Source organism: Theropithecus gelada, chromosome 1 (genome assembly GCF_003255815.1).
Source record: "Theropithecus gelada isolate Dixy chromosome 1, Tgel_1.0, whole genome shotgun sequence".
In the NCBI taxonomy this organism is placed as follows: domain Eukaryota; kingdom Metazoa; phylum Chordata; class Mammalia; order Primates; family Cercopithecidae; genus Theropithecus; species Theropithecus gelada.
Genome location: NC_037668.1, coordinates 53888119 through 53906965, shown reverse-complemented (window position 1 = coordinate 53906965; position 18847 = coordinate 53888119). Strand labels below are relative to the sequence as shown.

Genomic DNA, 18847 nt, shown 5'->3' with positions numbered 1-18847 from the left:
TTCTCCGGCCTCAGCCTCCCGAGTAGCTGGGACTACAGGCGCCCGCCACCTCGCCCGGCTAGTTTTTTGTATTTCTTAATAGAGACGGGGTTTCACCGTGTTAGCCAGGATGGTCTCGATCTCCTGACCTCGTGATCCGCCCGTCTCGGCCTCCCAAAGTGCTGGGATTACAGGCTTGAGCCACCGCGCCCGGCCCTTCACTTTCTTAATACCGTCCTTTGACAAACTAAGTTTTTAATTGTGATGAAGTCCGGTTTACTTATTTCTGGTTACCTGTGCTTTTAGCGTTATATCTAAGAAACCATTGCCTAGTCCACAGTCATGAAGATTTACACGCATGTTCTCCAAGAGTTTTAAATAGTTTTAGCTCTTCACTTTGGATCTTTGATCTATTTTGAGTTAATTTTTGTATAGTGTGTGAGGTAGGAATCCAAGCATTTCCTCCTTTTAAAAACTTTTCTTTTTTTTTTTTTTTTTGAGACGGAGTCTAGCTCTGTTGCCCAGGCTGGAGTGCAGTGGTGCGATCTCAGCTCACTGCAATCTCCACCTCCCAGGTTCACGCCATTCTCCTGCCTCAGCCTCCCGAGTAGCTGGGACTACAGGCGCCTGCCACCGCGCCCGGCTAATTTTTCTTTCTTTTTTTTTTTTTTTGTATTTTTAGTAGAGATGGGGTTTCACTGTGGTCTCGATCTTCTGACCTCGTGATCCGCCCGCCTTGGCCTCCCAAAGTGCTGGGATTACAGGTGTGAGCCACTGTGCCTGGCCTAAAAACTTTTCTAGACCTCCTTCTGGGCTAGAACTTCTAGTTTCCGAGATACCATTCCTCCAGCCCCTTTGCAATCCCCTCCTCTTCAGTTTTTCCTCATGACGTCATCTAGTGACTCACATTTGCATCCCTTCCAATCTCTCTTGAGGTCAGTATTTCCGTCAAACTCCTGTGTAGTCCCATCCAGATGTACCACAGGCACCCCAAACTCAACATGACCAAAATTCAACTCTCCTTGCTCTTCACAAACCCACCTCCTCTACTTCCCCTCAATCTTTTAGAAGTATTACAGGAAAGAGATCTTGATCCAGACCCCAAGAGAGGGTTCTTGGATGGCGAGCAAGAAAGAATTCAAGGCAAATCCACAGTGCAAAGCAAAAGCAAGTTTATTAAGAAAGTAAAGGAGGCTGGGTGCAGTGACTCACACCCGTAATCCCAACTCTTTGGGAGGTTGAGGCGGGTGGATCACCTGAGATCAGGAGTTTGAGACCATCCTGACCACTATGGTGAAACCCCATCTCTACTAAAAAATACCAAAAAAATTAGCTAGGCGTGGTGGCGGGTGCCTGTAGTCCCAGCTACTCGGGGGGCTGAGACAACAGAATTGCTTGAACCCAGGTGGCAGAGGTTGCAGTGAGCCGAGATTGCTCCACTGCACTCCAGCCTGGGCAACAGAGCAAGACTCCATCTCAAAAAATAAAAAAACATTAAAAATAAAAGAAAGGGCCAGGCGCAGTGGCTCACGCCTGTAATCCCAACACTTTGTGAGGCCAAGGCAGGTGGATCACAAGGTCAGGAGATGGAGACCATCCTAGCTAACATGGTGAAACCCTGTCTCTACTAAAAATACAAAAAAAATTAGCTGGGCCTGGTGGCAGGCGCCTGTAGTCCCAGCTACTTGGGAGGCTGAGGCAGAAGAATGGCGTGAACCCGGGAGGCAGAGCTCGCAGTGAGCCAAGATCGCGCCACTGCACTCCAGCCTGGGCGACAGCCAGACTCTGTCTCGAAAATAAAATAAAATAAAATAAAATAAAATAAACAAAAAATAAAAGAAAATAAAGGAATAAAAGAATGGCTGTTCCATAGACAGAGCAGCCCTAAGGTCTGCTGGTTGCCCATTTTTTTGGTTATTTTTTGATGATATGCTAAATAAGGGGTGGATTATTCATGCTTCCCCTTTTTAGACCTTATAGGGTAACTTCCTGACGTTGCCATGGCATTTGTAAACTGTTACGGCACTGGTTGTGAGGATGACCAGAGGTCACTCTCATTGCCATCTTGGTTTGAGTGGGATTTAGCCGGCTTCTTTACTGCAACCTGTTTTATCAGCAAGGTCTTTATGACCTGTATCTTGTGCTGTCCTATTATCTCATCCTGTGACTTAGAATGCCTTAACCATCTGGGAATGAAGTCCAGCAGGACTCAGCCTCATTTTACCTAGTTCCTATTTAAGATGGGGTTGCTCTGGTTCACATGCCCATAATAAAAGCACCACCACCCATTCCACCCCTCAAGCTAGAAACCTGAAAGTTATCCCAGATTCATCTCTCACTCCCCATCATCACATATTTCTAGTGAGTGTGTTCAGTCGTGGTGACTTGACTTTGAAAAAACGTCTTTTTTTTGTCCTGGAGAATTTCAAATGTGTGCAAAAGTAAGATAATACAATGAGCCTCATGCTCCCACCACACAACTTCAACACTTATTAACTTCTCGCGGTTCTTGTTTATACCATTGTCCACATTAATTTCTTAATATTATGAAATACCCAAATTTTAAAATTTCTAACTGTCCAAGTATCATCTTTTGAAAATGCATTTGTTTGCCGGGTGCGGTGGCTCATGCCTGTAATCCCAGTACTTTGGGAGGCCGAGGCAGGTGGATCACAAGGACAAGTTCAGGAGTTCGAGACCAGCTTGGCTAACATGGTGAAACCCCATCTCTACTAAAAATACAAAAAAAAATTAGCCGGGCGTGGTGGCCTGTAGTCCCAGCTACTCCAGGAGGCTGAGGCAGGAGAATGGCGTGAACCCGGGAGGCGGAGCTTGCAGTGAGTTGAGATCGTGCCACTGCACTCCAGCCTGGGTGACAGAGCGAGACTCTGTCTCAAAAAATAAATAAATAAATAAATGAATAAAATAAGAATGCACTTGTTTGAATTAGAATCCAATCCAGGTCCTTGGCTGGGCACAGTAGCTCACAGCTATAATCCCAACACTTCTGGAGGCCAAGGTGGGAGGATCATTTGAGGTCAGGAGTTTGAGACCAGCCTGGCCAATATGGTGAAACCATCTCTACTAAAACCACAAAAATGCTCTGGGCGTGGTAGTGCCCGCCTGGAGTCCCAGCTACCTGGGAGATTGAGGCAGAGAATTGCTTGGACCCAGGATGTGGAGGTTGCAGTGAGCCAGAACACGCCATTGCAATCCAGCCTGGGTGACAAAGAGAGACTCCGTCTCAAAAAAGAAAAAACAAACAAGAAAGTCCAATCCGGGTCCATACATTGCATTTGGTTGGCATATCTCCTACATCTCTTTGAGCCTGTAGATTCTGTCTCCATCCCTGTTTCTCCCACTCTGAGCTTTACTGATTATATCTCTATATGTAATTTCTAACCATTTTCTCTATTGTTTGTATATCCTGTTAATTAGGAATGTATCTGGAGGTGTGATTGGATTCAGATTTTGTGGCAAGAAAACCTCACAAAAAGTGTAATGTCATGATGTCTGGTTGGCTTTCTTTTTGTATGTTACAGCCATTAAAAACACCTGCCTTCATTAATTCATCAAGGGTTGTAAAATGGTGATGTTCTAATTATTCCTTATTTATATGGTACCTGAAATACTTATAAAGATAAATGTTCACTCATCTGTTGTTTGGTTATCCAGAGTTAAAGTTCACATTGGAAAAAGAAAATAAATATCCAGATATTCTCTTTCTGCCATTTCCAAAATAAGAGTTGGTTTACTAGTATCCTCCTCAGGTGACTAGTAAGTTGTTTAGTATTTTTAGTATCATGATCACTAAATTGAATATATTTCATGTGTTTCAGTTCACTGCAATTATTAAACTTACTGATGCTCAAATTGTCCTTATTTTTGGCCAGTGGGATCTGTGTAAGTTGGCTCCTGAGTCCTTTTGATACAACCTTAGTAGTATTTGACAACTTCCTTGCTATCTAACATGATAGAAGTTCCAGACTTATCTTGTCTATTTCTTGCTCCAAACCTGGAATCAGCTATTTCTAGGAACAAACAAACCCTGGTTCCTTTTAGTGGTGATTGGCATTACAAGACCAAAATCTAACTTCTAGAATGCCTTGTTGCCACTGTGTTTGGGGGGACAGAGCATAAGGCACATGTTTTGTTTTTTTGTTTTGTTTTTTTGAGACCGAGTTTCATTCTTGTTGCCCAGGCTTGAGTGCCCAGGCGCGATCTCAGCTCACTGCAACCTCTGCCTCCCAGGTTTAAGTGATTCTCCTGCCTCAGCCTCCTGAGTGGCTGGGATTATAGGCATGCGCCACCATGCCTAGCTAATTTTGTATTTTTAGAAGAGACAGGGTTTCTTCATGTTGGTCAGGCTGGTCTCGAACTCCTGACCTTGGATGATCTGCCTACCTCAGCTTCCCAAAGTGCTGGGATTACAGGCATGAGCTATCATGCCCCGCCAAAGCCCTTTTTTTTTTCTGAGATGGAGTCTCACTCTGTCACCCAGGCTGGAGTGCAGTGGTGTGATCTCGGCTCACTGCCAGCTGTGCCTCCCAGGTTCGAGCGATTCTCCTGCCTCAGCCTCCCGAGTAGCTGGAATACAGGTGCCTGCCACTGTGCGTGGGTAATTTTTTGTATTTTTAGTAGAGACGGGGTTTCACCATGGTCTCGATCTCCTGACCTCATGATCCGCCCGCTTCAGCCTCCCAAAGTGCTGGAATTACAGGCATGAGCCAACGTGCCTGGCTAAGGCACATGTTTTAAGATAAAATACATCTTTTGCTCTACAGATATTTCCAATTCAAATCAAGACTTAAGAACCAGCCCGGGCGACAGAGCGAGACTCCGTCTCAAAAAAAAAAAAAAAAAAAAAAAAAAAAAAAGAATTTATCTCGGCCGGGCGCGGTGGCTCACGCCTGTAATCCCAGCACTTTGGGAGGCCGAGGCAGGCGGATCACAAGGTCAGGAGATCGAGACCACGGTGAAACCCCGTCTCTACTAAAAATACAAAAAATTAGCCGGGCGCGGTTGTGGGCGCCTGTAGTCCCAGCTACTCGGGAGGCTGAGGCAGGAGAATGGCGTGAACCCGGGAGGCGGAGCTTGCAGTGAGCCGAGATCGCGCCACTGCACTCCAGCCTGGGCGACAGAGCGAGACTCTGTCTCAAAAAAAAAAACAAAAAGAATTTATCTCACATCTGTATACCTTTTTTCAACACTGAGAATCCATTCTCAGTGATACCCTGAATTATAAAATTAAGAGTATCATAATTACTCAGTTCTTTTATCCCATATTACACAAGAGTATTAGAATAACAAAAGGCAGGCTGGCACAGTGGCTCACGCCTGTAATCCTAGCACTTTGGGAAGCTGAGGTGGGCAGATCACCTGAGGCTGAGAGTTCAAGACCAGCCTGACCAACCTGGAGAAACCCCATCTCTACTAAAAATACAAAATTAGCTGGGTGTAGTGGCGCATGCCTGTAATTCCAGCTACTCAGGAGGCTGAGGCAGGAGAATTGCTTGAACCCGGGAGGCAGAGGTTGCAGTGAGCCAAGATTGCACCACTGCACTCCAGCCTGGGAAACAGAGCAAGACTCCGTCTCAAAAAAAAAAAAAAAAGTTTTATTTGTTTACTTATTTTTTGAGACAAGGTCTCTCTCAGTCACCTAGTCTGAATTGCAGTGGCACAATCTTGGCTCACTTCAACCTCTGCCTCCCAGGTTCAAGCGACCCTCCCACCTCAGCCTCTCGAGTAGCTGGGACTACAGGCACACACCACCATGCCCAGCTAATTTTTTTTTTTTTTTGAGATCGAGTTTCGCTCTATTGCCCAGGTTGGAGTGCAGTGGCGCCATCTCAGCTCACTGCAAGCTCCCCCTCCTGGGTTCATGCCATTCTCCTGCCTCAGTCTCCCAAGTAGCTGGGACTACAGGCGCACACCACCACGCCCGGCTAATTTTTTATATTTTTAGTAGAGACGGGGTTTCACCATGTTAGCCAGGATGGTCTCGATCTCCTGACCTCGTGATCCGCCCGCCTTGGCCTCCTAAAGTGCTGGGATTACAGGCATGAGCCACCGCGCCCAGCCATGCCCTGTTAATTTTTAAAACAATTTTTGGTAGAGATGGGTTTTCGCCATGTTGTCCAAGCTGGTGTTGAACTTCTGGGCTCATACGATCCACTGGCCTCGGCCTCCCAAAGTGCTTGGATTACAAGCATGAGCCTTCGTGTTCAGCCCACTTAAAATATAGTTCTTTTTTTAAAAAAAAATAGAGACAGGGCCGGGTGTGGTGGCTTGCAGGGCAGATCACATGAGGTCAGGAGTTCAAGACCAGCCTGGCCAACATGGCAAAACCTCATCTCTACTGAAAATACAAAAATTCGCCAGGAGTGGTGCTGTGTGCCTGTAGTCCCAGCTACTCGGGAGTCTGAGGCAGGAGAATCACTTGAATCCAGGAGGCAGAGGTTGCAGTGAGCCAAGATCGTGCCACTGCACTCCAGCCTGGGTGACAGAGTGACACTCCGTCTCAAATAAATAAGTAGAGACGGGGTCTCACTATCTTGCCCAGCCTGGTCTCTCACTTCTGTGCTTAAACAATCAATTCTGCCTCAGCTTCCAAAGTGCTGGAATTATAAGTGTGAGCCACCACGCCTGGCCTGTAGTTCTTCATATGCAGTCTTTTTCTTACTTTTTAAAGTTATGTTTTTTTGTTATTTAGGAATGTTTATGTTTTTAGGAAAGTTTTTGTTATTTAGGAAAGTTTAATAATAGGATTATTAATATAAATATGTAATAATCTTAGTCTTTTCCAGCCTGAGACTTCTAATCCATTGACACATTTTTTTTTTTTTTTTAATAGAGACAGGGTCTCACTATGTTGGCCAAACTGGTCTCGAACTTCTGGCCTCAGTGACCCCCTTGCCTTTGTTGATCCTCTTGCCTATGTTGGCCAGGCTGGTCTTGAACTCCTGGCCTCAGTCATCCTCTTGCCTTGGCCTCCTGAAGTCCAAGGATTACAGGCGTGAGCCACCACACCCAGCCGATTAACCTAACTCTCACCTTTTCTCCACCAGTCACCTCCTGTCTTCACATACCTTCTTTGTCAGCTTAGATTCTATGGTCCAGCATGAAGGGAGTTAGACACTGAACGCCCTTCTCTATCACACTTAACCCAGTACTTAGCTGGCACCTGTACCCAAACAGCTGGACATTGCATAAGAGTACTACATCATCGTGCTAACTAGACGCACCTCATAGTTACAACCGCAGATTTCAAATGGGCCCTCAACACTGCAAAACTCTCTAATTACACTTCCCTAATATAGGCACCTTTCCTGTCTTGGATAGACTATTTCACACCTTCACCTCATTCCCATCTCCAACCTCCTGCTTTCTTCACCCTCATCAGCAATTTCCCTTCATACTTCATGGTGATAGAAGATGTGGTGAGAAGAGAGCTACCTTGTCTTCCCACCATCTCCTCTACTACCTACCTGCAGCACAGTGCACACGCCCTTTGGGTCCCTTCCTATGATGGGGGAAATCTCTAAAGCCAAACTTTCAACTTGTGATCGGGACCTATCCCTCTGCTCCTCTAAGACTAAGCCCACACAGGTACCTCCTCACTTGCCTTATCCATTACTTCTATTGCATCATTCTTGCACCTCCCAAATAAAGTGTCAGCTTTTAAATTGTTTAAGTATATTTTTAGGGGGCATACATGAAGTTGCATTATGTGGATACTTTGGTTAGTGTTGAAGTCTGGGCTTTTAGTGCAACCATCACCTGAAGAGTGTGCATGTATGCACTGTATCCATCAGGTAATTTCTCTTCCCCGCCTCCCCGAGATGGAGTTTCACTCCTGTTGCCCAGGCTAGAGTGCCCAGGCGTAATCTCGGCTCCCTGCAACCTCTGCCTCGAAGGTTCAAGCGATTCTCCTGCCTCAGCCTCCCGAGTAGCTGGGATTAGAGGCATGCACCACCACGCCTGGCTAATTTTTAAATTTTAGTAGAGATGGGATTTCTCCATGTTGGTCAGGCTGGTCTCAAACAGCTGACTTCAGGTGATCCGCCCACCTTGGCCTCCCAAAGTGCTGGGATTACAGGCGTGAGCCACCACGCCCAGCCTCCATCAGGTAATTTCTCATCCCTCACCACCCTCCCACCTTTCCAAGTCTAGTATTGGCATTTTAATCCTTTCCTCAGTCACCTCTTTCCCAATGGCCAAGGTTAACACCAGGATGAGACACAACCTAGTCCACGCCACCATTCTCTTGGGGACTAGTGCATCAGCATACCTGTGAACTTAGCAACGCAGTTTTTGGGCCCTGCTTCAGACCCACAGAGTCAGAATCCTTGGAGATGAGGCCTAGGACCATGGCTTTAAAAACTGTTTAGGGCCAGGCACGGTGGCTCACGCCTGTAATCCTAGCACTTTGGAGGCTGAGGCAGGTGGATCACGAGGTCAGGAGTTTGAGCCCAACCAGTTCGAGACCAGCCTGGCCAACATGGTGAAACTCCATCTCTACTAAAAATACAAAAATTAGCTGGGCATGATGGCACACATCTGTAATCTTGCCTACTTGGGAGGCTGAGGCAGGAGAATTGCTTGAACCCAGCAGCAGAGGTTGCAGTGAGCCGAGATCGCACTACTGTACTCCAGCCTGGGCGACAGAGACTCCATCTCAGAAAAACAAAAAAACAAACAAAAACTGTTTATGTGGCTGGGCATGGTGGCTCATGCCTATAATCCCAGCTCTTTGGGAGGCGGAGGCAGGAGGATCACTTGAGCTCAGGAGTTTTAGACCAGCCTGGGCAACATAGTGGGACCTTGTCTCTATGAAATTTTTATTTATTTTTTTGAGACGGAATCTCCCACAATGGAATGTTATTTGGAAGTACAGGTTATCAAATACATACGACATGGAAGAACCTTGAAAACATGCTAAGTGAAAGAAGTCAGTCGAGAAAAACCACAGACTGATTCCATTTAGATGAAATATCCAGAAAAAGTCTAGAGACAGAAATTAGTGATTGTCTAGGGATGGGGGGAGGAAGAAATGGGGAGTTAACTGCTAATGGGCATGGAGTTTTAGGGTGATGAAAACATTCAGAGGCTGGGCAGGGTGGCTCATGCCTGTAATTCCAGCACTTTGGGAGGCGAAGGCAGGCAGATCACTTGAGGTCAGGAGTTCAAGACTTGTCTGGGCAACATGGTGAAACCCTGTCTCTACCAAAACCAGAAAAAATTAGCCAGCCGTGGTTTGTGCCTGTGGTCCTAGCTATTTGGGAGGCTGAGGTGGGAGCTTGAGCCTGGGAGACAGATGCTGCAGTGAGCAATGAGCTGAGATCATACCACTGCAATCCAGCCTGGGTGACACAGTGAGACCACTCCATCTCATAAAGAAATATATATATATATATAATATATGTATATATGTGTGCGTGTTATATATATACGGGTGTGTGTATACATGTATATATATACACACACACGTATATATTCCAGAATTAGTGGCAATAGTTATACACACACACATACACATATATATTCCAGAATTAGATAGTGGCAATAGTTGCACAATGTTGTCAATGTACTAACACCACTGTAGTATATGCTTTAAAATGGTGAATTTTGGCTGGGTGTGGTGGCCAGCACTTTGGGAGGCCAGGGTGGGAGGACTGCTTTGTGCCCAGGAGTTGAATACCAGCCTGGGCAACACATCAAGACTCCATCTCTTAAAATAATAATAAAGTGGTGACGTTTAATGGCATATGATTATTTCTCAATTTAAAGAAGGGGAAGAGTAATTCTCAGCAGTGTTAACTGCTGCAATCAATCAGGCCAGGCCTGAAGAGACCATGCAGCAGGCTATCCACACAGCAGCCATTTTCCTCTATCATGATCCCTCCTCTATTGAATTCCAACAATCCTGACTGGTCTAAGCAGATTCTGTGGTTTCACTCCTCTTGCTACGATTGGTTTAGGAATGGAGAGGTAATCCAGATCTGCCCAATGAAACACAGGCTGCTATGGTACTTGAAAGAAATATTTCATTATTCCTTTTTTTTTTTTTTTTTGAGACCGAGTCTCGCTCTGTCACCCAGGCTGGAGTGCAGTGGCCGGATCTCAGCTCACTGCAAGCTCCTCCTCCCGGGTTTACGCCATTCTCCTGCCTCAGCCTCCCGAGTAGCTGGGACTACAGGCACCTGCCACCTTGCCCGGCTAGTTTTTTGTATTTTTTTTAGTAGAGACAGGGTTTCACCGTGTTAGCCAGGATGGTCTCGGCCTCCCAAAGTGCTGGGATTACAGGCTTGAGCCACCGCGCCCGGCCATATTTNGCACCCATCCCTAGATGCTACCATGGGGCTGGAGCCCAAAAGTGCTCACCCCAGCTCCTGCACCTGCCTGTCTGCGTGCTCCCCCTCCCATAAGGAGCCACACCCCTGTCGCACATCCCATGAGGGAGGTCACGGAACTCCCCTTTCAAGAGTATGGAACCAACTAGAAAAGAAACTGACAGAAGGATGATTTAGGGGTAAAAGGAGAACTTTGATATCTGTCTCATTGCCATTTCCGTGTGTGCTCTTCACAGCATTACAGAAGCATTTGCCTGCCCCTAGACTTCAAATTCCACGTGTCTTTTTTTTTTTTTTTTTCCAAGCCAAACTGTATCCAGCTTTATTAAAGATACTTTCCATAAACAATCATGGTATTTCAGGCAGGACATGGGCAGACAATCGTTAACAGTATACAACAACTTTCAAACTCCCTTCTTCAATGGACTACCAAAAATCAGAAAGCCACTATAAAACCCAATAAAGTCTTCATCTGATGCTCTGAACAGGGAAAGTTTAGAGTGAGGGTTGACATTTCACATTTAGCATGTTGTTTAACAACTTTTCACAAGCCGACCCTGACTTTCAGGAAGTGAAATGAAAACGGTAGAATTTATCTGAAGATCCACAATCTAGAAATGGAACCAATGCTGTTTTGACCAGTGCCATCTCAGTGGCATCACTGGAAAGTCCAGATGGCCTGACACACTGGTAACCAATGACTACGGGTCAGGTCCCAACAGATGTCTGGGCTTAAGGGAGTTAAGTCTATGCTGAAAGATGGAAAGGGAGAAGAGAACATAAAAACAAATTTGTTTTTCCATACCACAAGGCTTTTGTGCCAAGGTGGCCATGTGTGTCAAAGTCAGGGACTCCCTCCTCCTGGGAACCAAGAGGAAGTCTCTCAAAACTAGAAGAGAAAGGTGTTTTCCCCACATCAATCCAGCTTTGGAGACATTCTATTAGTGACATATGCCCCTTCCCCCAAAAACAACAATGAAGTGTTCTGTGTGCTAACAACATAGCTTTAAAAAAAAAAAAAAAAAAGGTAAAACAAAATTCTGCATTTTTATAAAACTTGATAAAAAATAGTATTTCAAACTGTACAGTCACCAGAAGTACACAGTTATCAAAAATGCACACACTTCACTTGGCATCTCCAGCACCTTCAGCTTTCTGTGCCTAAAAGAAAACAGACAAATTAATGAATGTGTAGATTTCAAAACTATCTTTGTTCACATTCCACCTACAGCATCATTTTGCTCCCAGGCCAAAGTTCAGGTTTCAGGTTCTGAGACTCAGTATTTCTTCTGAGAATGACTTACTAGGTAACTGTGCTAAGTCACCTCTCCTCTGGGCCTTATTGTAAAACTGAGGTAGGAGGAACACCAGAATTAGAGACCTGAGGTTACTTCTAGCTTGAAAACTTTATGTAGTATAAAACACAATGCCCTTCAGCTGACAGTAGATATTTCAAGAATCTAGGACTTAAAAGTTAACAGGAAAGCCACAAGCAGATTCTGGACCAAATGGTACATTTGGAGTGATATGAAAAAAAGGCAATTAAGTTTTTGAGATCAGCAACTAACCGAATGAGCAAATCTAACAAAGGGTGAAACAGCAGTTATACCTGGTCTGTTTTGGCATCTCCGTTTTCTGCAGGGTTATTCCCCTCCTTGCCAGCATCAGCTTTTCCCTTTTTCCCTTTGGGTACCTTCTCTCCCTTCTGAAAAAAGGGAAAAAATAGAACTATTTCTCCCCATTTCATATTCCCAAGGTATGGTCTGCAAAGTTCTGCACAAGGTAGGATTGTTTACTGAAGATAAAACACAAACCCTTATCAGTTGACAAGAACAACTGATCAAAACTAGGCTAAATTATATGTAATTTGCTGTAATCTTTACTACTTAAAATTTCCTATCTAAGTAACAGAAAAATCAGTTTAAACCCTGGGGTATTTAATATTTAAATACGTATTTTCCTACAAACTAACGAAACAACTCTTGATCACGAAACCAACGGTATGAATGACAGGGATGAGGCAAACTATCCACAGTTTAGAACCTCCATTAATGGAGGCACCATTATGCTAATTAAGTTAAGGCACTAAGGACAGTCCTCATTCTGTGAAAATGATCAGTTCCAATGTTAGCACTTACCTTTGCAGGGGCCTTTTTAGGCTTGGGCTCTGGCTTTGGAGGAGCAGGTTTCTTTTTTTTGGCAGGAAGAGAGGAAAAATTTAACATCAGTACAATGGACTGAAGAAAACCACCCACGACCGACCAACCAACCAACCAAAAGTACCAAAGGCAGAGAAGTTTCTCCTCCTCCTCAAAGTTTTTGTGGCTGGCTTTCTTCTAGAATGTTGGATCTCCAGAAGCCCACTCAAATGTCCCACTTTGGCTACAGGCATCAAAATTTCAGAACCAGCAAAACCCAAAGGGGCAAGAGTCCCAAGTAGAGGCAATCATTCAAAACCAGGCACTAACCATAACTCATGGGAAGCAAAGGGAATTGTTTTTTGATGTTTTTTGGTTCAGGAACAAATACGAAAATTCAAAAGCATACACTTACAGCAGACAACCTCGCGGATCTTCTCTGTGGCTATTAAAGACAACGAGAAAGTTAGAAATAGGACAGGTAAGTCGCTTTGAAAAGTTTGGTATCAACTGGCTCTAGATTATAGGAGTGTAAATTCAGGACACAGGTTAATCACCGAGTCCAGTGGCCTCTGCTAGTCCAAGGCTTTGACCCTTGAAGAGAGAATGACTTACTTCGTCCTTCACCTTGGCTTTATCTCCTTTAGCATCCCCTTCAGCCTATAAGAAACAAGAACAAAAAACTGCAGCTTCTGACGTGGTTCTTAGTTCTTTCCTAAACTTTAGAGTGCTAACAAAGAAAATTAAAGCAGTCGTCCACACAACTTTTTTAGGACATAAACAAATGAGTGAGCCCGACGTTCGTATAAGAACGAAGCGCGCGCAGGAGCCCCAGCTCGCCGACCCCGAGAAGCCAGGGCTGAAGCCGGAGCGCAGCCGGGGAGGGCAGCCGAGCCCGCACCACCGCGCCAGGCAGGAGCAACAGCTGCAGATGGCGCAAACAAACCCCCTCCGGAGGCGGAGCCCAGCGCCGTTGCCATGGCAGCCGTCGAGGGCGGGAGAGGGAGGCGCGCGCAGCCCGGGGAACTCGTGGGCGGCGGCAGCGCGCGTCTCGTGCGCGGGGAACGTGGGCGAGGGGGCGGTGCCATACCACACAAGCCCCGCCCCCTCACGGCGGCGGTTTTTTGGCGGCAGCGCGTTCCCCCGCCCGCCAACCCCGAGCGCCGCCTTCCCGCCCTTTCGGGTTTGAATTGCCCGCCCGCAGGGAGGGGAGGGAAGGGGCCCTGGCGATGGGGGAGGGGGCACGAGGCGGGGGCGGCGAGCCCGAGGAGAGCGGGATAAACAGCCGCCAACATGGCTCCTCCCGCCGCGGCCGCCGCTCCTCCAATATGGCCTCTGGCGCCCGCGGGCAGCCAAGCCACTCAGGGTTAGCCCCGAGACGCCCGAAACCGCCTCGAGTCCCCGCGCGGGGAGGCCGCGCTAGCTCCTGCCCGGCGCCGATTCTCGCGCCCTGCACCAGGGAGGCGGCGGCGGCGGTGGCGGCGGCAGTGGCGGCCCAGCGCCTGCGGCCCTCGCGCCACGTACCTTTCTCTTGGGCATGGTGGCGACGGCGGCGGGACGTAGGTGCTGGACGCGGGATGCAGCGCGCGCGGGCTTTGGTCGGTCCGGGGGTCGTTCTCGCCTCTTCTTCTTCACACTGCTCGGGCTCCGGGGGGTTTATAAAGTTTTTATAGCGCTGGGAGCCCCGGACCGGTTAGAACCGGATTTCACCTCCCGCCGCCGTTCATTGGCCCAGCTGGGGTCACGTGGGCGGGGTTTAAACTCACCTCCTCTGGAGGGAGTGAGGAGGGGGGTGTGGGGGGGGGTAGTGCGCGCGAGACGGCGGCGCGCCGAGGGGGTGGGGGCGCAGTCGGGGAGGCGCGCGTCGAAGGCAGTAAATGAGGAGGGGTGCGCGAGTCGGCAGGCTCGGGGTTCCGGCTCCCGCCAAGAGCTGTCTTTTGCAAACTAGCAAGTTCCTTCCACCTTATGCAACCCAGCAACCCACTTCTCCAAGCCATGCGACACTCAGGGCGCATCTCAGCGGCTTTCCTTCCTGCTCCCGCTGGGGGCCCCAGAAGAGGGGTTTGCGAGGCCTGGCTGCACTGCCCTGCTCCACTGGAGGCAGAAGGAAGCGCGCGGCTGGAGGCACAGGCTGCAGTTCCCAGGGCCCAGGCTGACGCCGAAGTGGGAAAAAGGCGGGGAAGCCAGCTTGGCGCAGCCGGACGTGCATCCTTCCGAGCTGCCACTTCGGGAAAGCCTTTCGTGCACCTCACCTGAAAGACGGTCCCACTCGAGGTGGGCTAGGGGTTTCAGGGGGAGACTTTCCATGCAGAGGTGCCTTTTGGGTGCCGTGGGGCAGGTAGGAGCTGTCCTTTCAGCACCCGTTGCGCAGCCGCCTCCCCAAATACTATCGAAGCCCCCACCCCCAACGCCTGTCGGGTGGCTCCCTTAAGGTCCCTATATTCCCAAACCTCCAGACCCTGTCACAGTATGGTGGAGAGCGGCCGCCGAGGTCTACCAGCACTCCCCTCCCCCTACAACTCTACCCCCCTCGGAGACATCTAGCCCAGCTGCCCCCACCCGACGCGGCCACCAAGCCTGGGCACTGCAGCCGCAGCTGGCGAAATCCCTCCTTCCACACTGTCAAGCTGGCTGCCTTTCACTTGCGCGAGGAAAAAGAGGGTGGAGGAAAGCGCCCGGGAATTAGGAAACAAGTAGAGGAACAGGTGGTGTGATGGCAAAAGGGCTCTTCCAGTGCCTCCTAGTCCAAAGCCAGGGTCTTGGAGCTAGTCAAGTGCACCTGAGGGAGGGTAGGCAATTGCAGCAGCAAAACAAGGTGTTCTTCCGTTGCAGTTAGCAAACAAGTTTTACATCTAAGAATCTTTAAAAATTCTATTTGAAACCCAGAACACAATACGATATATGTCCTCAAATGGGGGCTTCTATTACAGGTGGAAGGACACTAAATTGGTCCCATCTGATTTCTTGAGGCAACGGTTGAACCTGGCTTGTACAAATCATACATGTCCAAAGCAACCAGGAGTTCAACTGTTTTGCAGCCCTTGCTGCTGGGCGACGACGACGACCTCTCTGCCTCTTCTTTCCACCCCTACACCGCCTCCTGGGGCGGCTTCTCCCTACTCCACCCTGTGTACCTTTCCCAGAATAGAGAACCTCAGGCCAAAGAGAGATGCCAGCCCCATTAATCACCTCTACTGTACCCCAATCATATTACGGAAAGTCAGACCCAGGAGACAGGATTCAACAGCCACACTCAGGGCAGATTCCGTTTGCTGCCTCCAGCCCCTCATTCCCGCCTTAATTGTAGGGCTCTGCATTACAGCCGCATAATTCATGCCTTCCTAATTATGGCTGTCAACAGCCCCATTGTAAAGCTGGAAAATGTACAGCACCTGCTCTCCAGGAACCCTGTGCCAGGGATTGGTAGAGGGGAGTGCCAGGTGTGGATGGGGGCTTGCCAAAGGGTGCATTGATTGGCTTCTCAATCGCCTTGTCTGGCATTTATGCTTGATTCTGGGAGCAAGGACAATAGCCAAGAGGTCTCTTGCCGCCAGGTATTCGGGGACAGAAAGGGGAAGAGAGGGTTGGGGTATAGGAAAGTTAGGGGTTTCCTGTGTGCTCTTGCTACTGCTTGCAAGATCTCACCTCTCCCCTAGAGGGAGCTGCTAGGGAAACAGCTTGCAGAAAGTAAAATGGGAAGTCTGGCACAGTGGCTCATGCCTGTAATTCCAGCACTTTGGGAGGGTGAGGCCAGCGGATCACCTGAGGTCATGAGTTCGAGACCAGCCCGGATAGGGTGAGGCTCTGTCTCAAAAAGTAAAAGTAAAATGGACTTTACTAAAGAGAGTAGCATTTGGTTGGTGTTACTGGCTGGTACTTGCCGGTGTGGGGCCCCTGAAATGGAGTTGCTCAGGCAGACAGCTCTTCAAAGGCACTAATCCTCTCAGCAGCTCTGCAGCAAGTCCTGGCAGAGGGAGGTAAGGAAAAGGACACAGCTTTGACCCTCACAAGCAGAGGACCTAGAACAAGCTTTGCCATGCCAAGAATAAATCGGGAGCCAGATCAAAAAGCTGAGAGAAACCTCGAAGAGTGGAGTGGGAATCAGAGTTTGAGATGGTGAGGGCAGGGAGCAGAGTCAGTTGAGAGAAGTGTTTGGTTCTGCTCAGTCCTGTTGTCTTACAGGGGAGAAGGCCTGTGCTGGATTCGATTCACCAGGGCCTACAGGCCCTTCTCTTACCCTATACCATGGAAGGGGCCAGTCTCACTTGGGAGTGGAGCCTGGCCCCATGCCCTGCAAGAGGAGGAGAAAAGCTTGTGTGGGCTGAGTCGACAATAGGTAATTGGATTGTAATCGCCTGCCTGGCTTCCGCACACCATTGGGGGTGCTGAGTCTTTCAGTGAGCAATCAGTACTGCGTGGTGGGAGGAGGGTAGAGATTCAATAGCAAATCCCAGGTGGAGAGCCAAGGGGGAGGAGCAGCAGATGGGCAAATTTTCTTTCTGTCTCTCCCGCCCCTTTTTTTCCTTACCCAAATAACTGGCTGCCTATTAGTTATATACTAGCAGATCCAAGGTAGAGCCAAATCTTTTGTGGAAGCTGGGTGGAAGGCTAAAATGGATGGGTAAAGAGCTAGGGTTTTGGGGAGAACTCTTCCCTGAAATTCTGTGTTGAAGGATGTGCTGGTGGAAAAAGAAAGTGCATCTAAGAGACAGGCAGCTGATAAGTTGGGGCCCTTTGTCTCCAAACCCTATTGGTGACCAGACCTGGGTTTCGTGTACTCGTGGGAGACTTTCACCCTCAATCCTCCCCAGAAGCCTGTCCCAGGCATCCCAAAGGTATCTATGGCCAGCAGACCTGGCCTGGGGGGGGCGCTCCCCAGCCAAGCAAAGGGAACACAATTCATTATCAGGAAAGGAGATGCCTTTCACCAAGAAAAGGAAGGGGAGTGGGGCCCTGGAGGCAGAGGGCAGGGCAAAGTGGCAGGTGACCAGCCCCACTCAGGCTGATGCAGTGCCCAGACGGGCCAGCCAGTCAGCTCGCTTGAGTTCCAAGGCCTGCAGGAAGCCTTGGACTCGCTCTTCCCGTCTGGCCGAGAGCTTGTGCAAGCGTGTCCTTCGGAGCTGGGCGTCCCCACTGGCTTGGAGCCCCTCTCGCAGCAGCTGCTCTGTCACTGTAGCCTGGTCCCTCTCCAGCTGCTGCCTCTTCCGCTCCTCTGCATACATGTCTCGGGCCTTCTGCTAGAGAAAAGTGGGGATTGGGGTGGGGAGATCATTTTTAGGAGTGGGTGAAACTGGGATGGAGGAGGTAGGGGGTGGGGCACAGGGTGGGCCAAGTGAAGTGGAACAGTGGAAAGTAGGTACCAGATTTGAAAAGGCTTGGGAGTAGGTATGCAGTGGGTGGTGCTCATGTTGTACAGGCAGGGCAGTGGTAGTTCTGGGTCCATCTTGGTTTGTTTTGTGTGGAAGCATCTGTACTTCTTGAAGTTTTTCTCATGCACTTGGAAGGGAACCAAGCAAATGTGGGTCTGACTTCTGATTTCCCCATCAACTGGCTTTGTGGCTTTGGGCAAATCCTGTCCTAACCTCATTTCTTCATCTGTAAAGTGGGGGTTGTGCCTACCTTGAAGAGTGGTTTTAAGGATTAGAGATAATATATGCAAAATCCTCTCTAGGATATTAGCAGGCTCTTAGACAGAAACAGCATTTTTACAAGTTGTTATTGCCTATTCTCTGCTGCAAGAAAGGTCCTGTTCTTGTTGGGGACATGTCCATTGGGTCACTTTCTTTGATCTCCCCAGGTTTTCCTCTGAGGGCACCATCCTCCCAACTCCCTAGGCTATTTTTCAGAGCTCCACACTTGCCTCCTGTATGAAGACCAGCCTGATCCTTCCAGCAAATGACCCTCCTATGAACATTCTGAGAAGCAGGTTCAACTCTCTTAAGCCACTTACTGCATTCTGCATAGTAGAATAAGTGTTAGTGTTCATAGCCTACTCTTTCTCTTAGAAAATAAGCCCTTGGAGGTTTGAGAGCCTCCAGGCCTCTTGGAACCAGCTCTGACACCAGGTGATGATCATAATCCCTAGCAGTAGTTATCATCCCAAGTACTAGAGGGCAGAGACTGGGCTTCTTCCTCTCTAGCACTTGGGGTGCCCTGTACATGTGAAACACTCAACTGACTGACCACATGATCCCAGGAGAGCAGTGAGGATGCTCCTGATACAGGAGAGTGGAAAATCCCTTTGGAGCAGAACCAAGGCTTTCCTGTGCCTCACTGATCTTCTCTGTTCCTGCCAGTCTAACTGACCTGCAAAGCCTTTGCACCAGAGCTCCTCCTGCCAAATATATTCCATGTGTGAGAAACTCTATTTTCCTATGG

The 18847-nt window shown here is 48.4% G+C and overlaps 3 protein-coding genes across 13 annotated transcripts in view; 1 reads left to right on the top strand and 2 right to left on the bottom strand.

Annotated features, from left to right (window-relative positions):
- Positions 1–10614: 10614 nt before the first annotated feature.
- On the bottom strand, positions 10615–14817 carry HMGN2 (high mobility group nucleosomal binding domain 2). Of its 5 annotated transcripts, none has more exons than XM_025366565.1 (6): positions 13994–14817; positions 13085–13129; positions 12879–12914; positions 12470–12520; positions 11941–12036; positions 10615–11492 (listed from the first exon to the last, which is right to left on the bottom strand). In XM_025366565.1, the coding sequence occupies exons 1-6, from the start codon at positions 14006–14008 to the stop codon at positions 11457–11459; spliced, it is 279 nt and encodes a 92-aa protein (XP_025222350.1). In that variant the 5' UTR covers positions 14009–14817; the 3' UTR covers positions 10615–11456. The 5 variants fall into 5 exon arrangements, with proteins under 5 accessions (XP_025222350.1, XP_025222360.1, XP_025222370.1 ...); XM_025366575.1 differs by having other exon boundaries at positions 12885–12914; XM_025366585.1 differs by having other exon boundaries at positions 11941–12033; positions 12885–12914.
- On the top strand, positions 12032–14150 carry LOC112612251. Its single transcript, XM_025366551.1, has one exon. It carries the CDS (start codon positions 13254–13256, stop codon positions 13656–13658), a length of 405 nt encoding a protein of 134 aa, XP_025222336.1. The 5' UTR covers positions 12032–13253; the 3' UTR covers positions 13659–14150.
- Positions 14818–15313: 496 nt separating the features above from the next.
- DHDDS (dehydrodolichyl diphosphate synthase subunit) overlaps positions 15314–18847 on the bottom strand; it is a 43884-nt gene continuing 40350 nt past the window's right edge. For 4 of the 7 annotated variants that reach the window (XM_025366527.1, XM_025366499.1, XM_025366508.1 and 1 more), the window contains one exon: positions 15314–17703. In XM_025366527.1, coding sequence (XP_025222312.1) covers positions 17467–17703 — 237 coding nt within the window. In that variant the 3' untranslated portion in view covers positions 15314–17466. Of the gene's footprint in view, positions 17707–18847 lie in introns of all 7 variants that reach the window. The other 3 variants (XM_025366469.1, XM_025366479.1, XM_025366489.1) reach the window with 2 other exon arrangements.

Coding starts and splice junctions, on each gene's coding strand:
- LOC112612251 (XM_025366551.1), top strand. CDS start 13,254: ATGAGTGAGCCCGACGTTCGTATAAGAACGAAGCGCGCGCAGGAGCCC.
- HMGN2 (XM_025366565.1), bottom strand. Junction 12,915..13,084: donor AAGCCAAGGTGAAGGACGAA/GTAAGTCATTCT, acceptor TGTCTTTAATAG/CCACAGAGAAGATCCGCGAG. Junction 12,521..12,878: donor CGAGGTTGTCTGCTGTAAGT/GTATGCTTTTGA, acceptor GCCAAAAAAAAG/AAACCTGCTCCTCCAAAGCC.